The 24324-nt window shown below is 41.7% G+C and overlaps 1 protein-coding gene across 1 annotated transcript; it reads left to right on the forward strand.

The window, feature by feature from the left end:
• Window positions 1-789: 789 nt before the first annotated feature.
• ptchd1 (patched domain containing 1) lies at window positions 790-22604 on the forward strand. The gene is made up of 5 exons (XM_026180724.2): window positions 790-1261; window positions 1553-2134; window positions 6222-6936; window positions 18108-18820; window positions 18905-22604. Exons 2-5 carry the CDS (start codon window positions 1721-1723, stop codon window positions 20003-20005), a joined length of 2943 nt encoding a protein of 980 aa, XP_026036509.2. The 5' UTR covers window positions 790-1261; window positions 1553-1720; the 3' UTR covers window positions 20006-22604.
• The last annotated feature ends 1720 nt before the right edge of the window (window positions 22605-24324 follow it).

A 24324-nucleotide genomic window follows, 5' to 3' on the forward strand; every position in this document is an offset into this window, starting at 1 on the left:
AGCATTTTTGTTGTTGTTTGTTTCTTTTCATTTTTTTGTGTTGTCTTTTGAGTCTGTGTTAAATCCGAACAGCCTTGATGTATGATATCTGGGGAGAACAGGGAGCCATTAGTGGTCCCACAAAGACAGAGCAGAGCCTGCCTGACTATTTGATTTCAGGGCTTTAAATACAAAGACACACAGACAGACAAGAAGAGAGTGATCTCTGTCTGTCTGCACTCATTATTTCCTCCTCTGCTCCTTGCTCTCTCTCATGCTTTCTCCCTCACTCTTATGGCTTTAATGCCACTGTATCAGACACCTCCACCACGCCATAAGCAGATTGGGAGTCAGCAGGTGTGTGACCGTGTGTGTGTGTGAGTGTGTGTGAGTGTATGTTTGGGGGGATGGGTGGCATCACCATTGCCATAGGAACGAAAGCATATAAAAAAACAACACAGTAATTGTTCCGTTTCCATGGTAACGAGCTACACAACAGCAAACCTAAGAGATACTTTGTGTCTGCGCAAAAAAAAAAAAAGAAGTTCTATTTAACCCTGCAGTAAAAACACAAATATGTTGTAACAGCTGCACGTTTCTCTTATAAAAAAATCATTCAAGCTTGAAAACATCCCAAAACTGAGGGAACAATCACAGCAGTACCATAATATTAGTATGCACCGAGCAACTGTAATTCTTCTTTTTCTGATATAAAGACATCACAGAACCTGTGTAAACACTTGTAACATGTTGAATTCCTAGAAATCCTTCTCCACTCACATCGTCGTTTCTCTGCATCGTAGCGGCGCGGAACGGTGAGAGGCGGGGCCGAAAAAGGGGGCTTGGAGCGGGTCGTGAGGGCGGTGCAAAAGAGGGGGGAAAGCAAAGAGAAAGAGAAAAAGAGAGAGAGACGGTCCCCAGTTTGAAAGCCGGTAATTAGTGGCAGATGAACGGAAGCTCCGCTATACCACCGGAGCAACGCGGAGAGGAGAGGGTGGATGACAGCCTTCTGCCGCAGAGAAAAAAAGCCCAAATTAGGCTGATTTCACACGCAGCTATACCGGCATCCCCACTGCATGCACAACGCCTCACCTTATCCCATCTTGCGACTCTCACCTACCCACAAACCCACCCACCTCGACCACCCATCCGGCTGTGTGCTGACTTGGTGATGCAGGGTGGAGCTGGACGCATGGACAGCCGGCAGGATAATATCTCGGTCTGAGTGCGTCTTAGATGATCTCCGTCATCACCGGGTCGGTACCCCCGCTCTCCTCTTTGGGTATGTACAGCCTTGCTTTGGTATAGTGCAACTACAACGTGTGTTCAGCGCGCGCTGCGAACAGAACTACTAGACAGTTTTGAGGGGAGACGCTTAACAAGTCTAATTATGAGATCACTTGGGCTCTGCGATTTTTCTCTTGCGCACAGAGCCCTGCAGTTTGCAGAAGGCGCGGAACGCAGCGGGGTACTGACTATTAAATTTAAAGTAGAGCTGGCGATATAATTTCTGAACGCAAAGCAGATAAATGCTAGCTCATTTTGCAGCCTTCTGTCCTTTGCGTTATTCCAGCGGATGAGAGAACCCCGGCCAAGGGGCGCCCCTGTGACCGGAGGAGGGTTGGATTCTCCCGGCTGGTGACCTCCTGCTCCGGGGGACAAATCCTCCCACCACCGGGCATCACCTCCTCTACCCCGGACAAAGACCCACGGAGCCCACCGATGCGTCCGGCAGCCCCTGATGCTCGGCAGTGCTCCGGGGCTTTCCGGTCGGTGGGAGAGGCTCGAGCCGCGGCCGCGCGCTAGGATGCTGCGCCAGGTGTTGCACGCGGGCCTGAGGACCTCGTTCCACGCGCTGGGTCGGTTCGTGGCGAGCCACCCGGTCTTCTTCGCCTCCGCGCCCGTGCTCCTCTCCATCTTGCTGGGTTCCAGCTTTAGCCGGTACCGCGTGGAAGAGGACGTGGAGAGCCTGCTCGCGCCCAAGCACAGCCTGGCCAAGATTGAGGGCAACCTCGTGGACAGTCTGTTCCCAGTGAACCGCTCCAAGCACGCGCTCTACTCTGACCTGCAGACTCCGGGCCGCTATGGGCGCGTGATCATCACCACCCGAAAGGGGAGCGTGATGGATCCGGTTCATCTGGACGCCATACTAAAGGTACGCACGTGCACACATGGCACAGACTCTCAACTCATTTCTTTAGTAATTGTGAATTTCAGCTGACAAGCAGTCTGATATATAAAATAAAATAAAATAAATGTAAAAGTATCTTTAAAGTATTTTCACGATTAATAAAGAAATGATAAAAACACAAATATGACAACGAAGCAAATAAACACGTACACAGGTGTCTGCTGAAGAAATAGGCTTCAACTAGTAGGTGCCAAGATTGAAATGGACGGAATGTGAGCCGACCTATAACCTTTGAATGGTCATTTTTAGAGTTCGAGAGCACATATAGGCCTACCCACCCACTCCGCGAGGAACCTGTGGCGAAATGCCAAGCGAAAACACACAGCACTTGAAAAGTACAGCATTTGACAAGTTAGCTACTGTGCCCTTTAAATCATGGTGTATACATCAGAAAACGAGGTGCATCTACAGCTTTAAAAACAAGCTCTCATTCAGAAACACAAAGAGGTGAAGGTCAGTATCTGTAGGCTGCCTCACTCCTCACTCTCCGTGACTGATATTCATTAACTGGAGTCTTATTTCAAATCACCCTGACAGCCTTTTGAGGTTATTAAGCAGGGTATCCTAATCACACGTTAACTGGAGCTTAGAGGTCTCTATGTTGGTACACCTAAATGGTGTTATGAGTATCAGCCTGACACCCCTAGAGCAATTAGTTTAATGATTTCATGAAGTTATTAGGCTGCTATCAGAGCTTGCTGACTCATATGCTGGACACGCCGAGCTCTGCTGAGGAGATTGAGTTTGTGAGAGCTCCATCCACGCATGCTTTTCTGTGTATGTGTTTATCAAAGAATGTTATTGTGGCCTACTTTACATACATGCAGAATTCAGCGTTGGTCCACAGAGGACTGCCACAGTTAGAGAGCTCAGAGCTGTGCATCTTTTGCTGCCAATGGGCAGCGAGTGAGAAACAGGTTGGTGCATAAAAGAGAGTGCTGTAAAAGGGTAAATCCACTGTTACGTAATCTTACAGTGTTGCATATCATCCGTGAGGTTCAAGACTCTGTAATTTTCCTTTTCCTGTGTCTTTGCTTGCTCTTGGCTTGCCCTCAGCATATGAGTTCTTGCATTTTCCCAGAAGCTTTTTTTGCATCCCTCTGGGTCTGAACTTGTTGCATGTAGTAAGTTAAAGCATGCGTCGGTGGAGAGAGCGATATCAGCAAGAGCGAGAGAAAGAACTAGACGGGATTTCCACTTGCAGTAAGAGTAAGATTTCTGAGTCACACCCATTGACTGCATCTACTGAAGTATTTAATCTGTAGTTGGTAAATAAACTGATTCACTACAGCTTGCTCTTTTTTGAGGTGGTTTTCATCCTTTGTGGGAAAATGTTCAGTGTTCAAACAACCCTTACTATACTGTTATGTGATACTGCATGTTGTTTTTGAAAAGACAAAGCAAATATACAGCATCATTTCACTGCAGGGGCACACATGTGAGCCAACACCATGGTCAAGAAATGTCTTAACAACTGTTTACTGGAAGTATATTATTATCAATATAGACTCGGTTCCCAGAGGATACACAGCGCTGTGTTAATTGTGTTTTTCTTTTTTAATCTTTTTCCACCAGCAGGTTAAAGTCTCTATTTATCGAGTAAAAATTAGAATTTCTCTCGAGGCATTTTCTGTTTAAGTCAAATGTTATTATTTAGAACAAATCTCTGCTCTACAGTTCTCCTAACATGGCTCTAGTGTGGTTTTAGAGCCCAACCAATGTATCCATTTTCTTTACTGTTTATCCAGTTTCTTAGAGACTGGTCAGAAATCCCCTGGAAACCTCTGGTCGCTACGGGAAAACAGTGACTGGTTGGCGAGTGGTTACTGGATGTCAGTGAGTGAAATCAGTTGCAAAGAGGGTTCTGCGCCGTGACCTCCTTGTGATTGATTTAGTCCCTAGCAGATTACTGGAATTGCCTGTAGTTTCCATGGAAGACTGCAAGCACTTGCTAACTTACCATAAAGTGGTAGTAATGTTTGGAGAAAGTAATCAGAATCAGCATACTTTATTAAGGATAGCATACCCTAAGGAAATTATGTGGGTTACAGTTGCTCCAATACGCCAAGGGTAATAGACTAAACTATTAAAACAATCTAATATGTTACAGATTTACAAATTTAAGAAATAGCACTAATATATATATACAATCACTCAATGATAAATATCAAGGATTAACAGAGGTGAATATAAATGAATATCAAGAATATTGACAGGAATATTACAGAGTAGAAAAGAGTGTGTGCAAAAAGGATGTAACTATTGCAGTGTTTATAGTGTATTAGATGGAGGAGTTGTACAGGGAGATGGCCACGGGCAGAAAAAGTTGTGCTGCACTGGCTTTACTTGCTCAACTTTTATTTTGAGGTTGAATGGTCTCCATTTCCAGTTTGGGTCACACTTTTTACAGTTTCACAACTACTTAGAGAGTGATTGGCAAGTGTTTGCAGAAAAGTCGATGTCTTCCATGCAAACTAGGTGACTGCTGCTTTCTGCTAGCAACCAAAGCACTCACAAAGAGATTTTCAATGCAGTAGCATTTACCTTTTTTGTGTACCAATGTCACATAACAATAGCATGCAGCCTCCTGCAACCACTCATCAAGTGGTCTCAGAATACTGGTCTCTAAATCTTTGTGATTGGGTCTTTAACAGTAAATTTCAAAGGGATTGCTACCAACCTACAACAACCACTTGCAACAGGTTAGGGATACTCATTCTTTCTCCTAGCGACCAGTGGTTACCTGGTTTCTGACACCCAGTCTCTAGTTCTGTGTGACTGGGGCTTTAAGTTTACAGGAGGGCTGCAGGATATGTCAGTTTTCACACAGCAAAAAGCAGATACCCCCTTTATAGGTTGGCACAAAACACACAGTCTCACACCTATCATATATAGTAGCATCACAGATGGTTTTGCAAAGTTTCTAACTAGTCCATAAAATATGTTGCTGGAAAGTTATCCCCATCAAATATCTTTGTATATGTTGATGTTGGATTTTTTAACACAATAAAAGATTCCCAGCCATCTACAAGAATTAATTATTGTTTATAGTCTTGTTTTATGAATATTTTTTCTTTAACTCTCACCACCAGCTAGTTAGTGATCCACAGAGAATATAAATCTGAAATAATATCCACCTTTTAAAACAGGGTCACTTTAGTTTCTTTAACATAACAACCATGATAAGACTTTATTATCCCACAGAGAAATTTTCTTGGAGACATAATGCATAAACACACTTCATACACCTACGTACACAGTAGCTGTTTCATGAATTTTATATTGAGGATGATTACTAAAAACCCTTCTTGAATAATCAAAAGAAAACAATCGACTCTGTGTTGATAGAGCATGGTAGGTTTACTCTTGATAAAGATAACTGCATGCAAGTGGAAGTGAAGTTAACGTTCACTTGTAGTGTTCAACTATTAAAGAGCAGGCATCTGAAGTTAGTGTACGTGCTTGAGGCACCTACAGCAGGAATTTTAAGTCTCTGCCATGAAGCTGTCGACAATAATGATGACAGAGTGGAAGAATTTGCAGTAAAAGTTTATTTTACAATAAATCTTAGGACAGGTTGCTGCAGGACAGTAACTTTTAAACCAAAATTATAATAATTTTCAGGAGACATTCCTGCAGAATCACACTCCCTTTCTTAAGCCAATGCAGCAATCTGAGGTAGGAGAAAGCTTTTCTCGTGTTCACCATGGCAGAGACTGGCATCAGGCCTGTTGCTTAGTAACCAGCACCGTGGATGCTGGCACAGTTGTCCTCTCGCCATAGAAATGGAGGAGTACTCTGAGACAACTATTATTTCTCTGTTGAGTAATATATAAACACATACACACACACACACAAACACACACACTTCCCCAAATTTCTCTCCCTAGTAGTCGCACAAACAGGAACACAAAGTAGGTGAATGAGTGGCTGACACTCAGTTTGTGTGCTGCGTAGTGAAACTTTTCACTGTTCCCACAGTTTATCCAGGAAAGCCACCGTTAAGCTGAGCAAATAAAGCTCTTTCTCTCTTTGTTTTCTCTGCTCGCAGCTCCACAGACGGATCTACCAGATGCAGGTAACTGTGCCAGCAACAGGCTTCAACAGTTTCAACTACTCCTTCTCCAACCTTTGCCTTCTTGATGACAAGAATGTCTGCATCATCGATGACATCATCCGCGCCATGGAGGAGATCCAGTCAGCTCGCAACTCCAATCGCTCCGTGCCCATCCTGAGGTACCCCATCACACAGCTGGCAGATGGGCGGCAAGCGTACATTGGCCACCAGATGGGTGGTGTGCAGGGCTGGGGTCCTGGGGGGGCGATGCGAGCTCAGGGAATGGGAGTGAGGGGAGAAGGTGTCCGATCTGCCAGGGCGCTGCAGCTCACCTACTACCTCCAAGCCCCAGGCGGCCTGATGGACCGGGTGGCCAGCCAGTGGGAAAAGGCCTTCTGTGCTGAGTTGCAGAACTTTGCAGAGTTGCACCCAAAGTTGGGCTTCTACCCTTCTACTTCATCTTCTCTGAGGACAGACTTCCAGTTCTCCTCAGTGCTGGCACGTCGCCCCCTGTTGGCCAGCCTGGGAGTGTGTGGGGTGCTTGTCGTCCTTTGCTGCTCCATGAGGGACTGTGTGAGGTCCAAACCCTGGCTGGGACTGCTAGCTCTGCTGTCCATCACTCTATCAGGCCTTACTGCTGCTGGGATACTCAACCTGACTGGGGCCACCTACAACTCCACGTACTTGGGGATCCCTTTCGTCATGCTTGGTAGGTTTAACTCTGATATATTTGCTGTAGAAATAACAAATAATATCACAAAGTATATTTTACCTTTTGGGTGTTTATGAAATAATTTTCCCATTTATCTGGAACTGACCTGTATGTATAGGACGTTTTCAAAGAGTAACCGATGCTAATCCATGGCAGGTGGGAGCCGCACAGAACATTGGCATTGCTTTTCCTTCGCAGTTTGCTTGCCTGTACCTCGCAGCCTGCTTTTTCAGTACCTGTTGTAATAGATTTTTCAGATGTCTGCCTAAGGCTGAATGCCATTTCAGAGTAGACAGGTCTTCAAAATGACTGACAAGTGGTGGGGCATGAACTTGACTTACTGATAGAGAGGATGATGGTAACAACAACATGTTTTTTGACGAGTGGCAAAAACTAAAACTAAAGGTTCAAAAAAGTTTTAAGTTGCAGCTGAAGCAGAGTCTTGAATGAGTTGTGAGATGGGACAGGAAGTTATTTTACATGCCAACAAGACCTCTGACTTTAACAACATTAACTTAACTCACCATATATGTCTTTATTCACCACTTTGCTTTCAATCATTAGTTGTTAATAAACTCTGGCTGTCTTACAGAGTGTGTCTTTTGTGTGTCTTTTCCTCCGCTCTCTTCTTTTCTACTCACCCAAACCAGTCATGACAGACTGCTACTCCCTAACCCCGGTTCTGACAGAGCCACACACAGATACATACACACATATGTAATAACACTTTACTCACGTTGTATATAACATTGTACACAGACTATCTTCCAGATCTTCAAACTGAAGCCCATGCCTTAAGCCTGCAGTTTTTTTAATGGCCAGCAGGAGGTGCCCCCTCTTTTTGCAGAAACAAGTCTGGTTGCATAGAAGTCTACAGGAAAACTACCCTACTGTTCACTTGATATGCGATCACAGTGAACACTTTTCTGATTAGTGCTTTAGCATTTCAAGTCTTGTTTATTACAAGATGTCTGTTGTCTAAATTATGGTATCAATTAGTGTGTAGAAGGATCATAAAATATGGTTTGCTTTAGGGTGAGCCTGCCGTGTTCTTGAGAAGTCCTTGCACAAGTGCACAGTTGTCCTTTGTTTCTCAGTAAGATCTACCCTGCACTTAGGACTAGTTTCAAGGAATAAAATGGTAGCCATCCATTCGCTTCCACTTATCCTTTTTCAGGGTCGTGGGGGGGCGGGAGCCTATCCCAGCTGTCACAGGGCGAAAGGCGGGGCACACCCTGGATAGGTAGCCAGTGGTAAAAATGCCCAGCTTTTCCTTTAAATACAACTTCACTTTGGATAACAGTCGGTGATCACATCTTTGTAATTAAACCTGGTACAATTTAAGTTCATATTCTGTGAAGAGGCATTGCTGTGCTTTGTTTATGTCGCATCAAATTTAGTACAGCTGAAATGAAGACACTTTTAAAACTGTTTGTGCAACAATACTGCTCAATGTAATAATCACATTCTAGTGATGGAAGGAAAAACCTTTCAGTGCAATTTATAACCCTCTGTAAGTGTCCAAAGAGCTTAAGGTTGATTAAGGGGGCAGCCCCAACATGCAATTGATTTTGGAAGCCAGTGAAAATGCTGATTTACAGGTAGTATAAAACTTGGGTATCAATGTAATTATATATATATATATATATATATATATATATATATATAATTTAAGGATAAATACTTCTTTGGGGTATTGCTAAAAACAACAACTAATATTAAACAAAATTAACATTTTGTTTAACTGGAAATATTAAAGACATACAAGCATATTTTTGATTTGGTGATGACTTTTCCACATCCATTCATAACATTGTTGTAAATGGGGTTGCACAGTAGTATTTATCCTACTGTGTATTTCCTAAAGTGAAAAAAATCAATCAGCAGTTTAACAAACCTCTGCTACTGATCAGTGACTATTTCAGCTGCGTAATTGGATTGTCTCTGCATTCCTAATTATGCAGCACCTTGCATGTGGAAAGGGCCAATAAAGTTGTATCAGTGTTTGAGCATTCATTTGTGTTGCATTTGGCACTAAATTAATTAAGTAAATTTGTTTATTTGGTTGGGCAGGGATAAGATATAGAGAAGGAACAAAGAGAAAGTGGGCAAGGAAAGGCTGCTGTCAGGCTTAGAACAACTGCAGAGTGAACAGAAAGTACAGGGAAACAGGCAGAGAGGATAAAATATGAAATATCACTCCAAATGCAGGCTGAGATAAGGATTCTCTTAGCAGAAAATGAAGTTAAACTGTAGTTAGAAGGAAGACAGGCAGGCAGGGAGAAGGATCTTCTCAGAATGCAAGTGGGCAGACAGAAAAAGGTGGGAGGACAGCGTGAGGCGAGAGAGAAAGCTTTGTTACAGGGGAAGATAGGATTTGGATTAAGGAAGAATGCTGTATTTTTGTAATATCTTAAAAATGACAGAGATTTGTGTCTTTCTCTTTTAAAATCAATCACAAGAGATGTTTCACATTGTGCTCGCTAATTTAAAAAGTTGCACATTGATGGGATAATGACTTTGGGCCATTAACTCACCAGGTGTGTGATTGTGTAGCAACGAGGGTAAATTGTTAACGGTAAAGGATCATTCTGGTCTGCTTCAGCCTGCCATTACTGTCACTGCTGTGGCTCTGTGGGTGTTGCTAACTTTGCACTTTTCACCTCCGTTGTGGAGCTTTGGGGAGTTCTGCCTAACAGAAATGGTGCAGTGCACAGTACATCAGTGTGACAAGTGCAAGCTTCCTGCTTGTTTAAAACTGAGATTTTTTAACAGAAACGCAGAAAGTAAATACAGTAATCCAAATTTTCCTGGTGACCCAATCACCATGTGAATTAATTTGGACCCCAGTTTGGGGGGGGGGGGGGGACTGATAACTGATGGACCATTTTAGTCATTTTTTTATAGAAAATATCACAGTTGTACTTTTCTCATGACTTAATTTCAGGCTTTCTTCTGTTTCATAAACCTGCCAACTAAGGATTTTTCATGTTTGAACAGTTGGTCAGATGCACAAAAATGTTTCCTAGAGCTCTAGGAAAATTTCAGGCATTTTATAGAAGAGTTTGACTGATATATTTGTTGACCACTTGTTAGGGTACTTGGGAGGCTGAAGTTTTTCATGATTACTGAACTTCGATTTTGTCATTATTTATCATTTCTAATATTTTGGGTTCAATGTTAGAGTTTTTAGTCTTCTGGTTTCTGTCTGTGTTCAATAGTTGCTCTGTTTCCCCTGTCAGCTGTATCCCCTTGTCAACTGGATACAGCTCTCATAATACAGTCTCTGTGTTATGTTTCCTGTTTTACTTTGAAAGTCCGTGTCACATGTCAGTGTTTTTAGTTTTGCTTCCCTTGCCTCATTAGGCTTGATTTGTCCCAGCTGTGTTTCCCTCCTGTCTCCCATTCCCTGATTGCTCCCTCTGTGTATTTAAACCCTGCGTTTTCCTTGGTCTGTGTTGCTATTTCTCTCGTTTCATACTGTGTGTTCTGTCTGCCAGTCTGTTTTGTTATTTTGTTGTGTTTAGCAATAAGTCAGTGTTGAGTGTACCTTTTTATCTCCGTAAGTCTGTACTTTGGCTCCACCATTCCTGCCTTCACCGAGTACAAGAGACCAATATTGGCCTACTGTACATACTATAACTGCAGCTATGTTGAAAGTTTTGTTTATTTTACAGACAAAAATGCAGGGAAAAAGCAGTACAGTACAAGTAGGACAAATACTTCATATCAATTGTCAAGCACAGTATGGTGATTTGACCTGGTTTTGCAGTTGACCATGAACTCATCTGTTTTCCAGAGAATTCTAGAGTCAAATGTGAGGTCATCAGTGCAAGAGCAAACTTGGTCAGGCACCAGGGCAGGGGTGGCAAAGTCCAGGCCTTGAGAGCCGGTGTCCTGCAGGTATTAGATATCACCCTGGGTCAACACACCTGAATCAAACGATTAGTTCATTACCAGGCCTCTGGAGAACTTCAAGAAATGTTGAGGAGGTAATTTAGCTATTTAAATCAGCTGTGATGGATCACGGACACATCTAAAACCTGCAGGACACCGGCTCTTGAGGTCTGGAGTTTGCCACCCCTGCACCAGGGCAATGATCCCAAGCAGAATAGTTGAAAAAGAAAAGAATCAAGGTGTTGCAGTAGTCCATTCAACATCCAGACCTCAACCTTAATGAAAAGCTGTGGCAGAACCTTAAGAGAGCTGCCAGAGCGAATAAACTGAAGCATTGTTGCAGAGAAAAGTGGGCATAAATTACTCCACAATGATGTCGGAGACTAATAAAGTCATAAAGAAATTATTGCTGTTTCACAGGAAAACTCGTAAAACCAAGCTGCTCTTAAATTCCCCAAATTTATTTTTATTTTGTAATTTAACTAAAACAGTCATCCCCACATTCAGTCATTCCACATTAATTGATATGTAAAAATCAAATTAATGGATCATTTAGTTTTTAAGAAAATGTCATATAAGCACCTCATGAGATAATCTGTTTACCTTTATTTGTTTTACAGTATTGTAAGTTGTTTTTTCACATATTTATTTAGACAGTTATTAAAAACTGTCTTTGGGGGAGGCAATTTTAGAAGCTTACCATTAGCTTGATTTATCAATTTCAAAGCCAGTTTAGATATGTGTTTGGGGTCATTGTCCAGTTGGAACATCCAGTTGTGTCAAAGGTTCAACCATATAGCTGTTGATATGAACAATTTGCAGGTAGTCCTCCTGCTTCATTATTCCATCCACATTCTACAATGTACCAGTATCACTGCCAGCAAAACAGCCCCAGAACATGATGCTCCCATCACCATGCTTAATAGCTAGCAGTGCTCTTAGGTTTATAAGCCTCACCTTTATGCCGCCGAATAATTCCGAATTCCTGTTTTCATTGTGGCCAAATAGCTTAATTTACGGTGGTATGCAAACGTTTGGGCACCCCTGATAATTTTCATGATTTCCCTTCATAAATCATTGGTTGGTTGGATCAGCAATTTCATTTTCCCCTTTAAAACCAGTCGGAGCGGGCATGCTCCGTTTTGCGTAACTATTTTTAAATCCCTGTAGCTCTGCAACCACGTAAGCTTGCGCAGTAATTTTTTTGCATAAGAAACCGGAAGAGTTGTACTTACATGTTATGCCATCAGCTTGTCCTAGGTCACGGTTTCCTTCCACATATAGCTTTGCAAAAACTGCATAAAAAGCACTTGCAGCAACAAAAACATAATATTCCAGAAACTCGCTTTGCCGATCTGATCAGCTGTTCATAACACTTCCTACGTTGGAACAGACCTCAGCGCGAACTATTGCATGTCCGCCATTACCTGCTTGGAACCGGAAGTGATTCTTTTTTTTTTTTTTTTTAACCTTCGGGGCTTTATAAGCCTACACTGGTGTTTTCAAAAGTCATGTTTGACTTTATGACTTTCTGTATCGTTTCTGGGATGCGTAGAACTCAAATTGCACTGCTGGAAATAGTTTATTTTGATGCAAATGCTGGTTTTTTTTGCAAATTTGCATTATAATTTTCTTTTCCGTTTTTCCTGCAGTATATAAAAATTGGTGTATCTCAAAAATAAAACTATGAAGACACTCAAAATAAATTTCCTGTTGTTGGAAAATATTTTGTGCACCTTTTTTGTGTTTACAGTTTTGAGGGATAAACCTCTTAAAATTCTCTAACTAGAAATATATATATATATATATATATATATATATATATATATATATATATATATATATATATATATATATATATATATATATATATATATATATATATATATATATATATATATATATATATATATAAAAAACCCAAAAATGATTTTAAATTTTTTGGTAGTTTATTGCACTTTTTTGCAATTTGTGTAGTTATTATGCACTTAATGCATGTATAACAACTTGAAATGCTCCCAAAAATGGCACTACAGCATGTAAAAATATAAAGATAAGCTCTGGCAGACTTGGTTCTATGGTAGGTCTTAAAGGGTTAAATATATCATGTAGCAGATGAACACAATGATATTTGAGAAGTGAAATGAAGCACAGAAAGTGTGCAATAGTTACTTAAGCTAAATTAGGCAGGTGTATAAATTTGGGCACCCTTGTGGTTTTATTGATTAGAATACCTTTAGCACCAATTTTTGGAACATAAAATTTGTTTGGTAAGCTCATTGACCCTTGACCTACATACACAGGTGAATCCAGTCATGACAAAGGGTATTTAGGGTGGCCATTTGCAAGTTTTTCTCCTCTTTGCGTCTTCTCTCAAGAGTGGCTACATGGGAGCCTCAAAACAACTCTCAAACACCTGAAAACAAAGATTGTTTAACATCATGGTTTTGGGGAAGTATAGAAAAAGTGATCTCAGAGATTTCAGCTGTCAGTTTCCACTGTGAGGAACATATTGAGGAAATGGAAGACCACAGGCACAGTTCTAGTTAAGACAGATCAAGGAAAATCTTAGATAAGCAGAGGCAAAGGATGGTGAGAACAATCATAGTCAACCCACAGACCAGCTCCAAAGACCTGCAACATCATCTTACTGCAGATGGTGTTGCTGTGCATCATTCAACTATTAAGCGCACTTTGCACAAGGAGATGCTGAATGGGAGAGTAATGCAGAAGAAGCCATTTCCGTGCACATGCCACAAACAGAGTTGTTTGAGGTATGCTAAAGCACATTTGGACAAGCAAGCTTAATTTTGGAATAAGGTGCTGTGGACTGATGAAACTAAAATTGATCTTGTTAAAGTTGAGGGTTGCATGGATTCCAGTCAGTATCAGCAGATTCTTGAGAACAATGCTCAAGAATCAGTCACAAAGTTGAAGTTGGGCCGGGGCTGGATATTTCAACAAGACAATGACCCTAAACACTGCTCAAAATCTACTTAGGCCTTCATGCAGAGGAACAAGTACAACGTTCTGGAATGGCCATCTCAGTCCCCAGACTTGAATATTATTGAAAATCTATGATGTAACTTAAAGCGGACTGTCCATGCTTGGAAACCATCAAACCTGACTGAACTGGAGATGTTTTGTAAAGACGAAAGGTCCAAAACACCTTCAACCAGAATCCAGACTCTCATTGGAAGCTATAGGAAGTGTTTGGAGGCTGTTACTTCTGAAAAGGAGGATCTACTAAATGTTGATGTCATTTTTCTGTTGGGGTGCCCAAATCTATGCACCTGCCTAATTTAGTTTAAGTAACTATTGCACACTTTCTGTAAATCCTATAAATTTCATTTCACTTCTCAAATATCATTGTGTTTATCTGCTATATGATATATTTAAATGAAATTGCTAATCCAAACAACCAATGATTTATGAAAGAAAATCATGAAAATTATCAGGGGTGCTCCACTGTATGTCTCATTTGACTATAAAACATTTGGCTTGTCCATATAGGCGGCTGAAAATTTTAGTTGAGGTTGAAGGTTTACATTTTGGAGCAAGGGCTTCTTCCTTTTTGGTAACCTCTTAGTCCATGGTGATGTAAAAGTTGTGTCATGGTTCACTTTGTGGCAGCCAGGAGGAAGGACCCAAATGCAGCTTTATTTGCTGGAAAAACATGAACACCAAATGCAGGAAACAAAACATAAAACTAGAAGCAAGGAAACACAGACTCTAGAGGGTACAACGTGACAACAAGCAGGGAAAGACAGGACTAAAATACACAGAACCAGAACCTACCCACATGCCAAAATTGGTATGGCCCGGATCTGGCCCACACAATGTGCTTACACATGGCCCACATACCGCAAAAAAAGACAGCCCTTTGGTGGCCCAGATCAGGTTTGCCAGATGTAATCCACACATGGGGCAGCACAAGGCCAGTTGCAGACACACTGGTGGTTCTCTGCAAACCTGATCTGGCCAAAGGGCCATCATTTTTTGCGGTATGTGAGCCATGTGCAGCCACGGGCCAGTTGCAGACACACTGCTGGCCCTGTGCTGGCCCAGAACAGTTTCAGCTCTGGCCCCAGATGTCAGCCTAATGTGTACCTTAATCAAGCCATGTAATAACAACGTGTGCCGGAACATAACAGTGCAAAAGTAACATGATGAAACTCTGTTCAGACAGTGAATGGACTGATTCTTATATAGCACTTTTCTACTCTCCCGGATTACTTGAAGTGCTCTATACAACATGCCACATTCACTCAATTACACACTTTCTCTAAACTGAGTGCTTCCTAACTACATTCATTCAGACTGGAGGAGCCAGGGATCAAAATGTGTACACTCACAAACCTGTCAAGCCTGCATTTGAAACATTGGCTACCATAGCAGTATAGTATTTTAACATAGCATTTGGATCTTCTAACTAAAATAGGAGAATAGGAACATAAATAGTGCCATCATTTACAGACCTGGCCCACATCTGGTTGACATACACCCTGCCATGACACCAGTCAGTCAGAAGTGCCAGCTTGATGCCGGATCCGGGGAAGACCTGTTTTCTATGAGCCTGGGCCACATAAACCAAACCACAATTGGCCAGATGTGGCATGCTATCACATAAACAGTGGCATCTGCGCCAGCCCTGACCCATATCTGGATGACATACCACTTACCATAGAAAAGACTAAAGAACTAAGGAGCTAGGAATACTTGAGACAGAAACCAAAACCGAGAGACTAGCAAAGACAAATCATGAAATCAAGGATAAATAATACAAAACAGAAAACATTGGGTCACCGTCCCAGGAGCGTGACAACGTGCTTCACTGTGGTCAGTGACACGGATGTCCAGCAGCCATGGCAGGCTTGAGTCTTGGTGGTTCCTGATTGTTCCTGAACAACAACCAGTTTCCTCTCATCTGGGTGTAACAATTTACATCTTCTTCTAGATCTTGGTAAAGTGTTGATAAATCCAACTAACTTGTCGTTACCTACAATTGCTGGAGCTGATTATTTTGAAATCTTCAGTTGTTCCTCCATGTCTCAAAGGGACCATGGCAATTTATGCAGATCTACAGTTCTCCTTCTTAGATCTTCACTGAGATCCTTGGACTTCCCTATTGTTTTGACTATTGGTCAAATCATTCATCATGCTGACAAAGAGAAACTACCAGTTGTGGTAAATCATAATCACTAATGAGAAGTTAATAAGCTTTGGCTAAAACAAGGTTAAAAGACACTGAAGAATCTGCAGTAACACTTATTTAAAGATTAAAACGTGCATGCATATATCTGAGCCTGTATGTATACTTTTTACCCTGCGTGGATTAGAGAAAATCCAACACCAACCCAAAATTATGCAACCAATTCTCATGTTTTAATTCTTAGGATTTGAAAATCAACATGACATTCGTGACTATGATGAGTGTAAGTAAACTTCCAAACACAACTCTACATACATACATTATATCCCCCAAGGATCATCAGCAGCAATACTTCACTTGTTAAGATCGCTTGTTAAGATTTTTTATTTTCTTCTGCCTGTTTGCTCCATTTTTGCCATAGTTAACAAACTGACAAAGACTTTTCAATATCTGAAAAAAAAAACCATTTTGCAACACAGTAGTCGTATCAAGGGCAGACATAGTTTCAGGAAAAAGAAACATCCTTCTATGTTCCTCTAAGTGCTTCTATATATGTGAGTGTGTCTGCTTGTGTGCCTGTCTCCTGCTGGTAAATATCCTTGCACAAGTGCTGTCTCCAGCCTCTCTTTTTTGCTCTCATCTTGTCTCTGCAACATTAACCTCTGCACCTCTTTTCTCCGTCATCCTCTGTCTAATTCCCTCTCACAAGTCGCAGATCTGCAGACTTTCTCTGTACTCCACGCCCACGCCTCAAGTGTCGGTACAATGCGCCTCTGCTTAGGTGTTAAGTGTTTCGCCATGCTGAGGTCACTGGAGAGGGGGGTGATGGTGGTAGCGGTGGGGTGTACATGTGTTACTGGTGACTCACGGATGCTATGGCAACCACAGAAGGAAAAAAACCCTTAAAAACCATCTGCTGCACCTAAATCAATGTGTATGCGCAGCACGTGAGACTGGACAAGCACAAATTCATGGAAATGGGCACTAATTTGCTTTATTGAATCGACAATGATTCATTCCTTTCACTTATCATGTGAAAATTGTGCTGTTGTTTTAAGACTATTGGTCTCTTTATTGTTGCTACTGCAGGAGCAATGGCGCTTCTGGTATTTCTCACGTTGGGCATGTTACAATCACAAGAAAATGGCATTTTCACAGTGTCTTACATCTGTCATTTCATGTATCTACACTTCAAATGGGAATTTGGTGTGACCTCATACAAAGAGGGAATATTCAGAAGCACTATTGCACTACCTTGTGCAACACTGGGATTTGATGAAATGAATAAACTGAAGCAACAAGGCTGAAAGATCCCCAGTTTGAGATTGGGAGGAGACACAAATCCCTGGGAGGTTCTTATATAGTTTTGACCCCTTGTAAAGAAGAGAGGAGCTTTAATTTTAAGCCTAGTTACAAGAAAATATTTGTCTTTAATACAGGTGATGTCTTGCATCCCAATAAATTACCTTGGTTTTCTGCTAAGGGAACCATGAATTAAAAACAAAGAGGTTGGAGTTTGGAAAACAGAGAGCTAAGTATCTTCTGGTGAACTGTGAAGGTTCTTCAGATAAGTCAAGAGACATCATTTGCAGCAAATGAATAAAATAAATAATTAAACTAAAATAGTTAATTTATTTAAAATAAATAATTAGAATCTAATTTGTGTAATTTAGATAAAAAACCCAAAAAAACCAAAACATATTATTTATTCTTAATTTTCAGATTTGCTTTTTATCTGCAATTGTCTCAGTCTAATCAGATTGGAGGCTTACTTGTGGTTCTTGGGGTATTTAAATGTAGAAAAAGTGAGGCATAGCCTTCAGCTTCCTGGCCAGCTTTGGAACCAGCTACCAGTTTCCTGTGATTCACTGAATATTTCTTTACTCATCTCTTTTCTTTTTCTGTATGTTTATACCTGACTACTGTTTTTAGTCATTGACAGTATTTAAAGTTTTACTCTCTAGTTTCTATATAAGAAACAAGCCAAATAGAACAGAAATAACAAAGTTCTGCTAAAGTAATTTTTTTTGGCTAAATAAGTGTGATACTGTTACAATCTCTTTTAAATTTGTTGGTCTAATACAAGATTCATTCTCATTGCTGTTCTATTTGTCCTCAGGTCATGGGCTCTTCGGCTCCTTCGAGATGCTGTCATCGTGGAGACGTACCCGTGAGGACCAGCATGTGAAAGAGCGTGTTGCAAGCGTCTTCGAGGATGTTATGTTGCGTTTCTCTGGCTCCACCATGATCCACCTGATGACCTTGGGCCTGGCCGCCTCCCCACTCACCAACATGGAAGCCGTCCGGCTCTTCTGCCGCACTGCTGCTCTGGCCGTTACCATCAGCTATGTTTACATGTTGTCCTTCTACAGTTCCTGTCTGGTGTTTACAGGCTACCTGGAGACCGGGTACAGACATGGCTGCTTCTGCCGGCGAGTCCCCAAACCAGACCGTCTGGACTCTAAACCGGCTTGGTACAGGTGTTTAATGTACACTCGTTACCAGGAGGAGACCCAAGTGACGAATCCTCCACAAGGGATTGGTCACACTCACACACCAAACCCTGACCTTACTCACACGCACACACACCCTCACCCGCATACAACTAACAACCCCGCTGTTCGTGGACATGCTCATGTTGCTAACTCCACTCACCCACACCCTCACCCACATTCCACAGCAAGCACGGACCCTCATCCTCAGGACTCCCACCTTTTGTTGGGCTGTGTGCGACGTTGCTATGGAGACTGGATCACTAACACTTATGTTAAACCCTTTGTGGTTCTGCTGTATCTGGTTTACATCTCTTTTGGATTGATGGGATTCCTACAGGTGAGACACCTGGTGATTTCTCTTTTACAGAATTATAAAGTCTTTATTTGTGGCATGTAATAAAAATGTTTGTGTCGTCAACAGGTGACCCAGGGTTCTGACCCTAGCGCACTGGTTGCAATGGACACCGCAACAGTATTGTACACCCGAGCCCAGCAGCGTTACTTCAGCTCATACTCTCCTGTGATTGGATTCTACATTTATGAAAGTGCCCCTTACTGGAATGCCTCAGTGCAGCGGGATCTGCTGGAATATGCCAAAGGCTTCCAGAGAATAAGCTGGCTGGAAGCTTACCTGAACTACCTGTCAGATCGCAACCAGTCCACCAGCCAGCCGCGGGAAAATTTCACCCGCACACTGCGCCACGCCTTTCTCCGTGAGCCGCAGTTTGCTCACTTTGCAGATGACATTATATTTGCAGAGCGCGGCCAGGGCGAAGAGCCTGATGTGGCAGCTTCTCGCATCTTCTTGGTTGCCAAAACAACGGAGAACAAGCGCGAAGAGATGTCAGTGCTGCTGGACACGCTGCGACGCCTGTCACTGACCTCACGAGTCCGCTTCTTAATCTTCAACCCTTCTTTCGTCTACCTGGACCGCTATGCTGCAGCAGTCAGCTCCCCACTTAGACACTCACTGCTGGCGGTGCTTTTCCTGTTGGGTCTCTCCTCTCTGGCTGTTGTGGAGCCCCTGGTGTCTGTGTGGCTGGGCCTCACACTGCTCTCTGTCCAGTTTGGCGTCCTGGGCTTCATGACCTTATGGGGTGTAGAGCTGGATTGCATGTCTGTGCTATGTTTGATTTCAGCTTTGGGGCACTCAGCAGACTGCAGCGGCCCCCTCCTCTGTGGCTTTGCTGCAGGTCGGGGTGAAAGCAGGACTCGCTGGGTGAGAGTGGCACTGGAGAGACACGGTGTTCCCTCTTTACAGACGCTCATCTGTTACGGTGCTGCCCTGGTACCCGTTGGCTCCATACGCTCCAACCTCACACGCACACTATTTCGCTGCCTCACCCTGACGGCCGCTTGCTCGGCCCTGCACACGTTGGCTTTCCTGCCCACACTCCTCACCTTCCTGCCCCCCTCCAAGAGCCGGGGCCATGGACCTGGAGGGGAAGGACAGAGACAGGAGGTGGAGTGTGTTGAAATGAATGACAGCACCAGAGTTGTCGACCAGATCACCACCGTCTGAGCATGGGATGAGAAGAGAGGAAGACAGGTTTCTAGTGCACATGTTACCTGCTTGTTGCTAGTGCTGTGTGGCATGTGAATGAGGTGTTTCCTAAAAAGCTAATGAGACATTAAATTTAATCCAGGTTGTGATGTAATCACAGAGGAAGTGCCACACTTTTCACCAAAACTTGCTTTAGATTCAGTCACTTTGTTTGGCTACTGCTGTCTGTTCACCATATCAAGTTGCACAACTACAGTGACATGAGGCAATCATCTGTATGACTCGAGTATTTCTACTTTATTGCTGGAAAAATAAAGACAAAATAAAAAAATCAAGATCTTAGCATTGTGATTTGTAATATATCATCTTGTGGAAATATTAGCATTTAACAAAAGTCCCCTTGTATGGGAGTTTTTTCTTCTTCTTTTTTTTTAACTCTAATTTGTTCATTTTCAGCTCAAAATTTCTAATTCTATTCCTGCTGGTGTAGCTTCACATAAAAATAATTTTATCTTATTCTGGGTTTTAATGCAGCCTCTCTGTACAACCCTTATCTACAACACGCCATTTTGGGTATGATCCCCTTCCATTTAAGTCAACGTTCTTTTGACTGGCTGCCCGTGTGGAGCTGTAAGCCCACAATGTCGTGGTCATTACTCAAGAGAAATTATGTATTAAAAGTAATGCAGTATGTTACTTCAATACTTGACCAACCCTATATCATGACAAAGCATGTAATAGACACACTGGTCCACTATGTCCATTTCACGCTTTGCCCCTTCAAAGCATGAAATGGACAATCATGCAGAAGTTGCAGTACCAGAAGAGGAAGATAATATATTTAAAGCAGTACAATCCAGCGTTGTTCTATGTCACAAACAATTAAGCTAGGTGGCTAAAATGTGTTTACATGTAAATGTGTTTATGATGAACTGAATGCAATGTCTCTTTAAGCGCTTTCCTGTGATTATTTTAATGTTGGCTTGAAATAAAACATCTCCCTCTGTTGGTACTGCAGGTTAGTGAATTACGGAATTTGGTACAGTAACACGCTGCATTAGTGTGTTATTGAAAGACGTAATGTGATTACAGTATCACATTACTTTGTAATACATTACACCCAACAGTGGTTACTGGGGTAACCATATGAAGGATCTCCAAGATTACTGACATGATACAGATCAAGGAGTTTAAATGAAAGTCTGAAACACTATTTAGAGCAGCTGAAGACAGAGCTTGTGGCACATCAGGATCACTTGTACACTGACCTCATTATTTTAGAGTTTGGCCTTGTTTAACTTAAGCATCAACCATTGTAACAGTATAACATATATAGTCATGTGAAAAAAGGGTTTTAATATGCAGTCATCAATCAATTGTTTTTTGTATGACTTTATCAGTCTCTGACATTGTTATGGAGGAATTGTGGCCCACTTTTCTTTACAATGTTGCTTCAGTTCATTGAAGCTTGCAGGTATTTGTTTAAGCACAGCTCTCTTATGGTCCCAACACAGCTTTACAATCAGTTTAAAGTCTGGATGATTCTGTTGTTGTAGATTTACTGCTGTGTTTGGGACCATTGTCCTCAAGCCTGAAGTGGAAGTAGTAGAATACTTTGGTATAGACAGTTCATGGTTGACTGAGTGACTGCAAAACAAACCCAAACCATCACCACTCCACTACTGTGCTTGACAGTTGGTAAGAGGTGTTTGTGCTGATATGTTGTGTTTGGCTTTCTCAAAACATGGAAGTGTGAATTGTGGCTTATCATCTCTTTTTTGGTCGTGTCTGTCTCAAAAGCCATACAGTAGTTCCAGAAATCTTGTGATTTGTTCAGATGCTGTTATGTTCTTTGTAGAGAGAAGAGACTTTCTTTTGCCAACATTTCTGAACAAGTCATACTTGTTAAGTCTTTTTTTCCAGTTGCCAAATGTGGCAGTGTGAATTATGACTAAAAAGCTTTGCTTTGGTGTTATCTGCTCAAAGAACATTGTTCCACATGATGATCAGTCATTGAAGTATATTTGATTACCAGCCCCTGGCTGCACATTACCCTCTAAATTCCTATGCTTCCTATTGAATCACAAGGTTTTTCACAAGACTGCAAACCTTTTCTTTTCACATGAATGTATATTAGTAGTATGTGTAGTATGCATATATTGTTTATTAAAAGACAAAGCATAATAGGTCTACAGTAAATGGGTCAAAAATTTTACATTTGGGCAAAAGGAATTTTAATAGGGCTTTGAAACTGATGACAAATGAATAGATAAAAGTTCATAATACTGACTTTTTTTTTGTAAAGCTGTCATCAAGTGGCGGCTCAGAGTGTAAAAGTGTATATCTTGAAAGGTCAAATCCAATACCAATCATTTTGCTCTCTTTTTATTACAATTATGCAATTGAGACACCGGCAATGACATTAAGTAGTCATCAAGAAGCATCTATTGTCAGAAAATGTCAGAAAGCATTAGTCAGCCAGCTATCAAATGTGCACAGACAAAATCCTCAAGCTTCCTGTAATCTTGCTCTATTGTACCGTCGTTACCATACTATATAAAGCCCCTTGAGGTGGCTGTTGTTGCTGAATAAATTAAATAAAATAGAACTGAATAAATCCTCGAAACAAACTTTACTTACTTCATGTGCTCGATCCCTTGGGGATGAAGAATTTAGTCAGCACCTAAACTAATGCTCATCTGGTGTTTTCTGACAAGTTTGGATCAAAGCATTATTCTATCCTGTTAACCCGCCTTCCTGAAGGGAAACGGCCTCTTTGTGTTTTACTCCTTAAGTCACAGATGTAGCTGAACTTCTGGGTGTAGGAGTACCTGCTATTGTTAAAGCGTGATCCTCTCTGATAATTGCTTGAATGAAAGTATTGTTAAGGCTCTGTGCAGGTGCCACAGCCATCAGTAAGACAACGAAACCCAGCTTCCCACCTGTGAACACTGCCAATTGGCCTTCGCAAGAGCGCAAGCTGGAGGGATCATTAGCTGTGATGCCTGCGTCATCTTTTGTAAAACGTCCCACTTACACACAGAGCTGGATGGTGTTCCTTCTAAAAATAATCAATGCTGAAAGCGTGCTGATGTGCTGCTTGCTCGGTTGAAATACCAGAAAAATGTGAACTGCTTTTTCTTAGAAAACGGTGTGTCTTTGATGCCGCCCTAATACTGAAATAAAAAATAATAAACTGTATAGTGTTTAAAAGCTGCTGAAATAAAACAAAACTCACAGCATGTTGATTTAACTTTAAGACTGAGCCCTCAGGGTAGAAACACACTGGGCTCTATTAGGTCGCCAACACCTCCTACGCTCACTTGTGCTGTCAGTCCAAATGCAGTTTACTGCTGCTGCTGTTGCTGCTTAGTTTCACAAGTAAAGTAGGCCAGTGTAGGAGCTGTGGAGTTTTGTGTTAGGTATAAAATAATGGGCTGCAGGTAGCACCTATGTAGAGTAAATCAGCAGTGCAAGGTGTCTGTAAATGTTTTATAATATAAAATTATTGAGACATCAGTTAAAAGACTTCAGGTTTTTCAGTCACACCAAAATGCTGGACAGAGCCGTCCTGTGATGCTGTTAAATTCACTGTTAAAACAGCGGAGCTGAGGATTAAACTTCAGCATTCATTAGTCCTGTAGTTAACTAGGTTTCTAACATTGTTTATTTGATTTTCCACCACACTCTTTCACTAAGACTCGAACAGTTCAGACACCGTATACCCTGCTCTAATTTTATCTTCCAGCCTCCGGGCAAAGCTTTGTTGTCGAGCTATCAGCCATAAAACATCTTCCGTGCCTTCAGTGCCTGTTGCAGTAGACTGGCTGGTATTGTCTTCACCTTGTGAGGGTATGTGTGAGTGTGCAAAATGGGCCTGGAGACACAAACTGTAGGGGCTTCCATCACAAAGTTGGCAGATTAGTTAAAATGATAGGGCTGCAACTTTGCAAGACAGAATTACAAAACTTTACAGCCAAAGATCAGAGTCAAACATGTGGATTAAATGAAGTTTGCATCTATCATATTTACTGAACTTGCATACGTTTATTGACTCTCACACAAAAAGCTTGCCAGCTGGAGCTATCAGCATAGTTTGACTCTGCAACAATACCTGTAAAATCAAAAAGTACTAACCTAGAAGCAAGGATAAGGACTCAATTCAATTCAAGAATATAAGTTAATTAAGTCAATTTGATATTTCTGCTTCATGACCAAAGCATGGGTGTGTCTCACTGCTGACTGTAGCCTGCTACTGGAGACAAACACGGGAATATGATATTATCATTATATATCCTCCAACATAGAGAATGATGTAGGTAATTTAACCTCAAGGC

This window comes from Astatotilapia calliptera, chromosome 9 (genome assembly GCF_964374335.1).
Source record: "Astatotilapia calliptera chromosome 9, fAstCal68.1, whole genome shotgun sequence".
NCBI lineage: Eukaryota > Metazoa > Chordata > Actinopteri > Cichliformes > Cichlidae > Astatotilapia > Astatotilapia calliptera.

Coding starts and splice junctions, on each gene's coding strand:
- ptchd1 (XM_026180724.2), top strand. CDS start 1,721: ATGCTCGGCAGTGCTCCGGGGCTTTCCGGTCGGTGGGAGAGGCTCGAG. Junction 2,135..6,221: donor ATCTGGACGCCATACTAAAG/GTACGCACGTGC, acceptor CTCTGCTCGCAG/CTCCACAGACGGATCTACCA. Junction 6,937..18,107: donor GATCCCTTTCGTCATGCTTG/GTAGGTTTAACT, acceptor ATTTGTCCTCAG/GTCATGGGCTCTTCGGCTCC.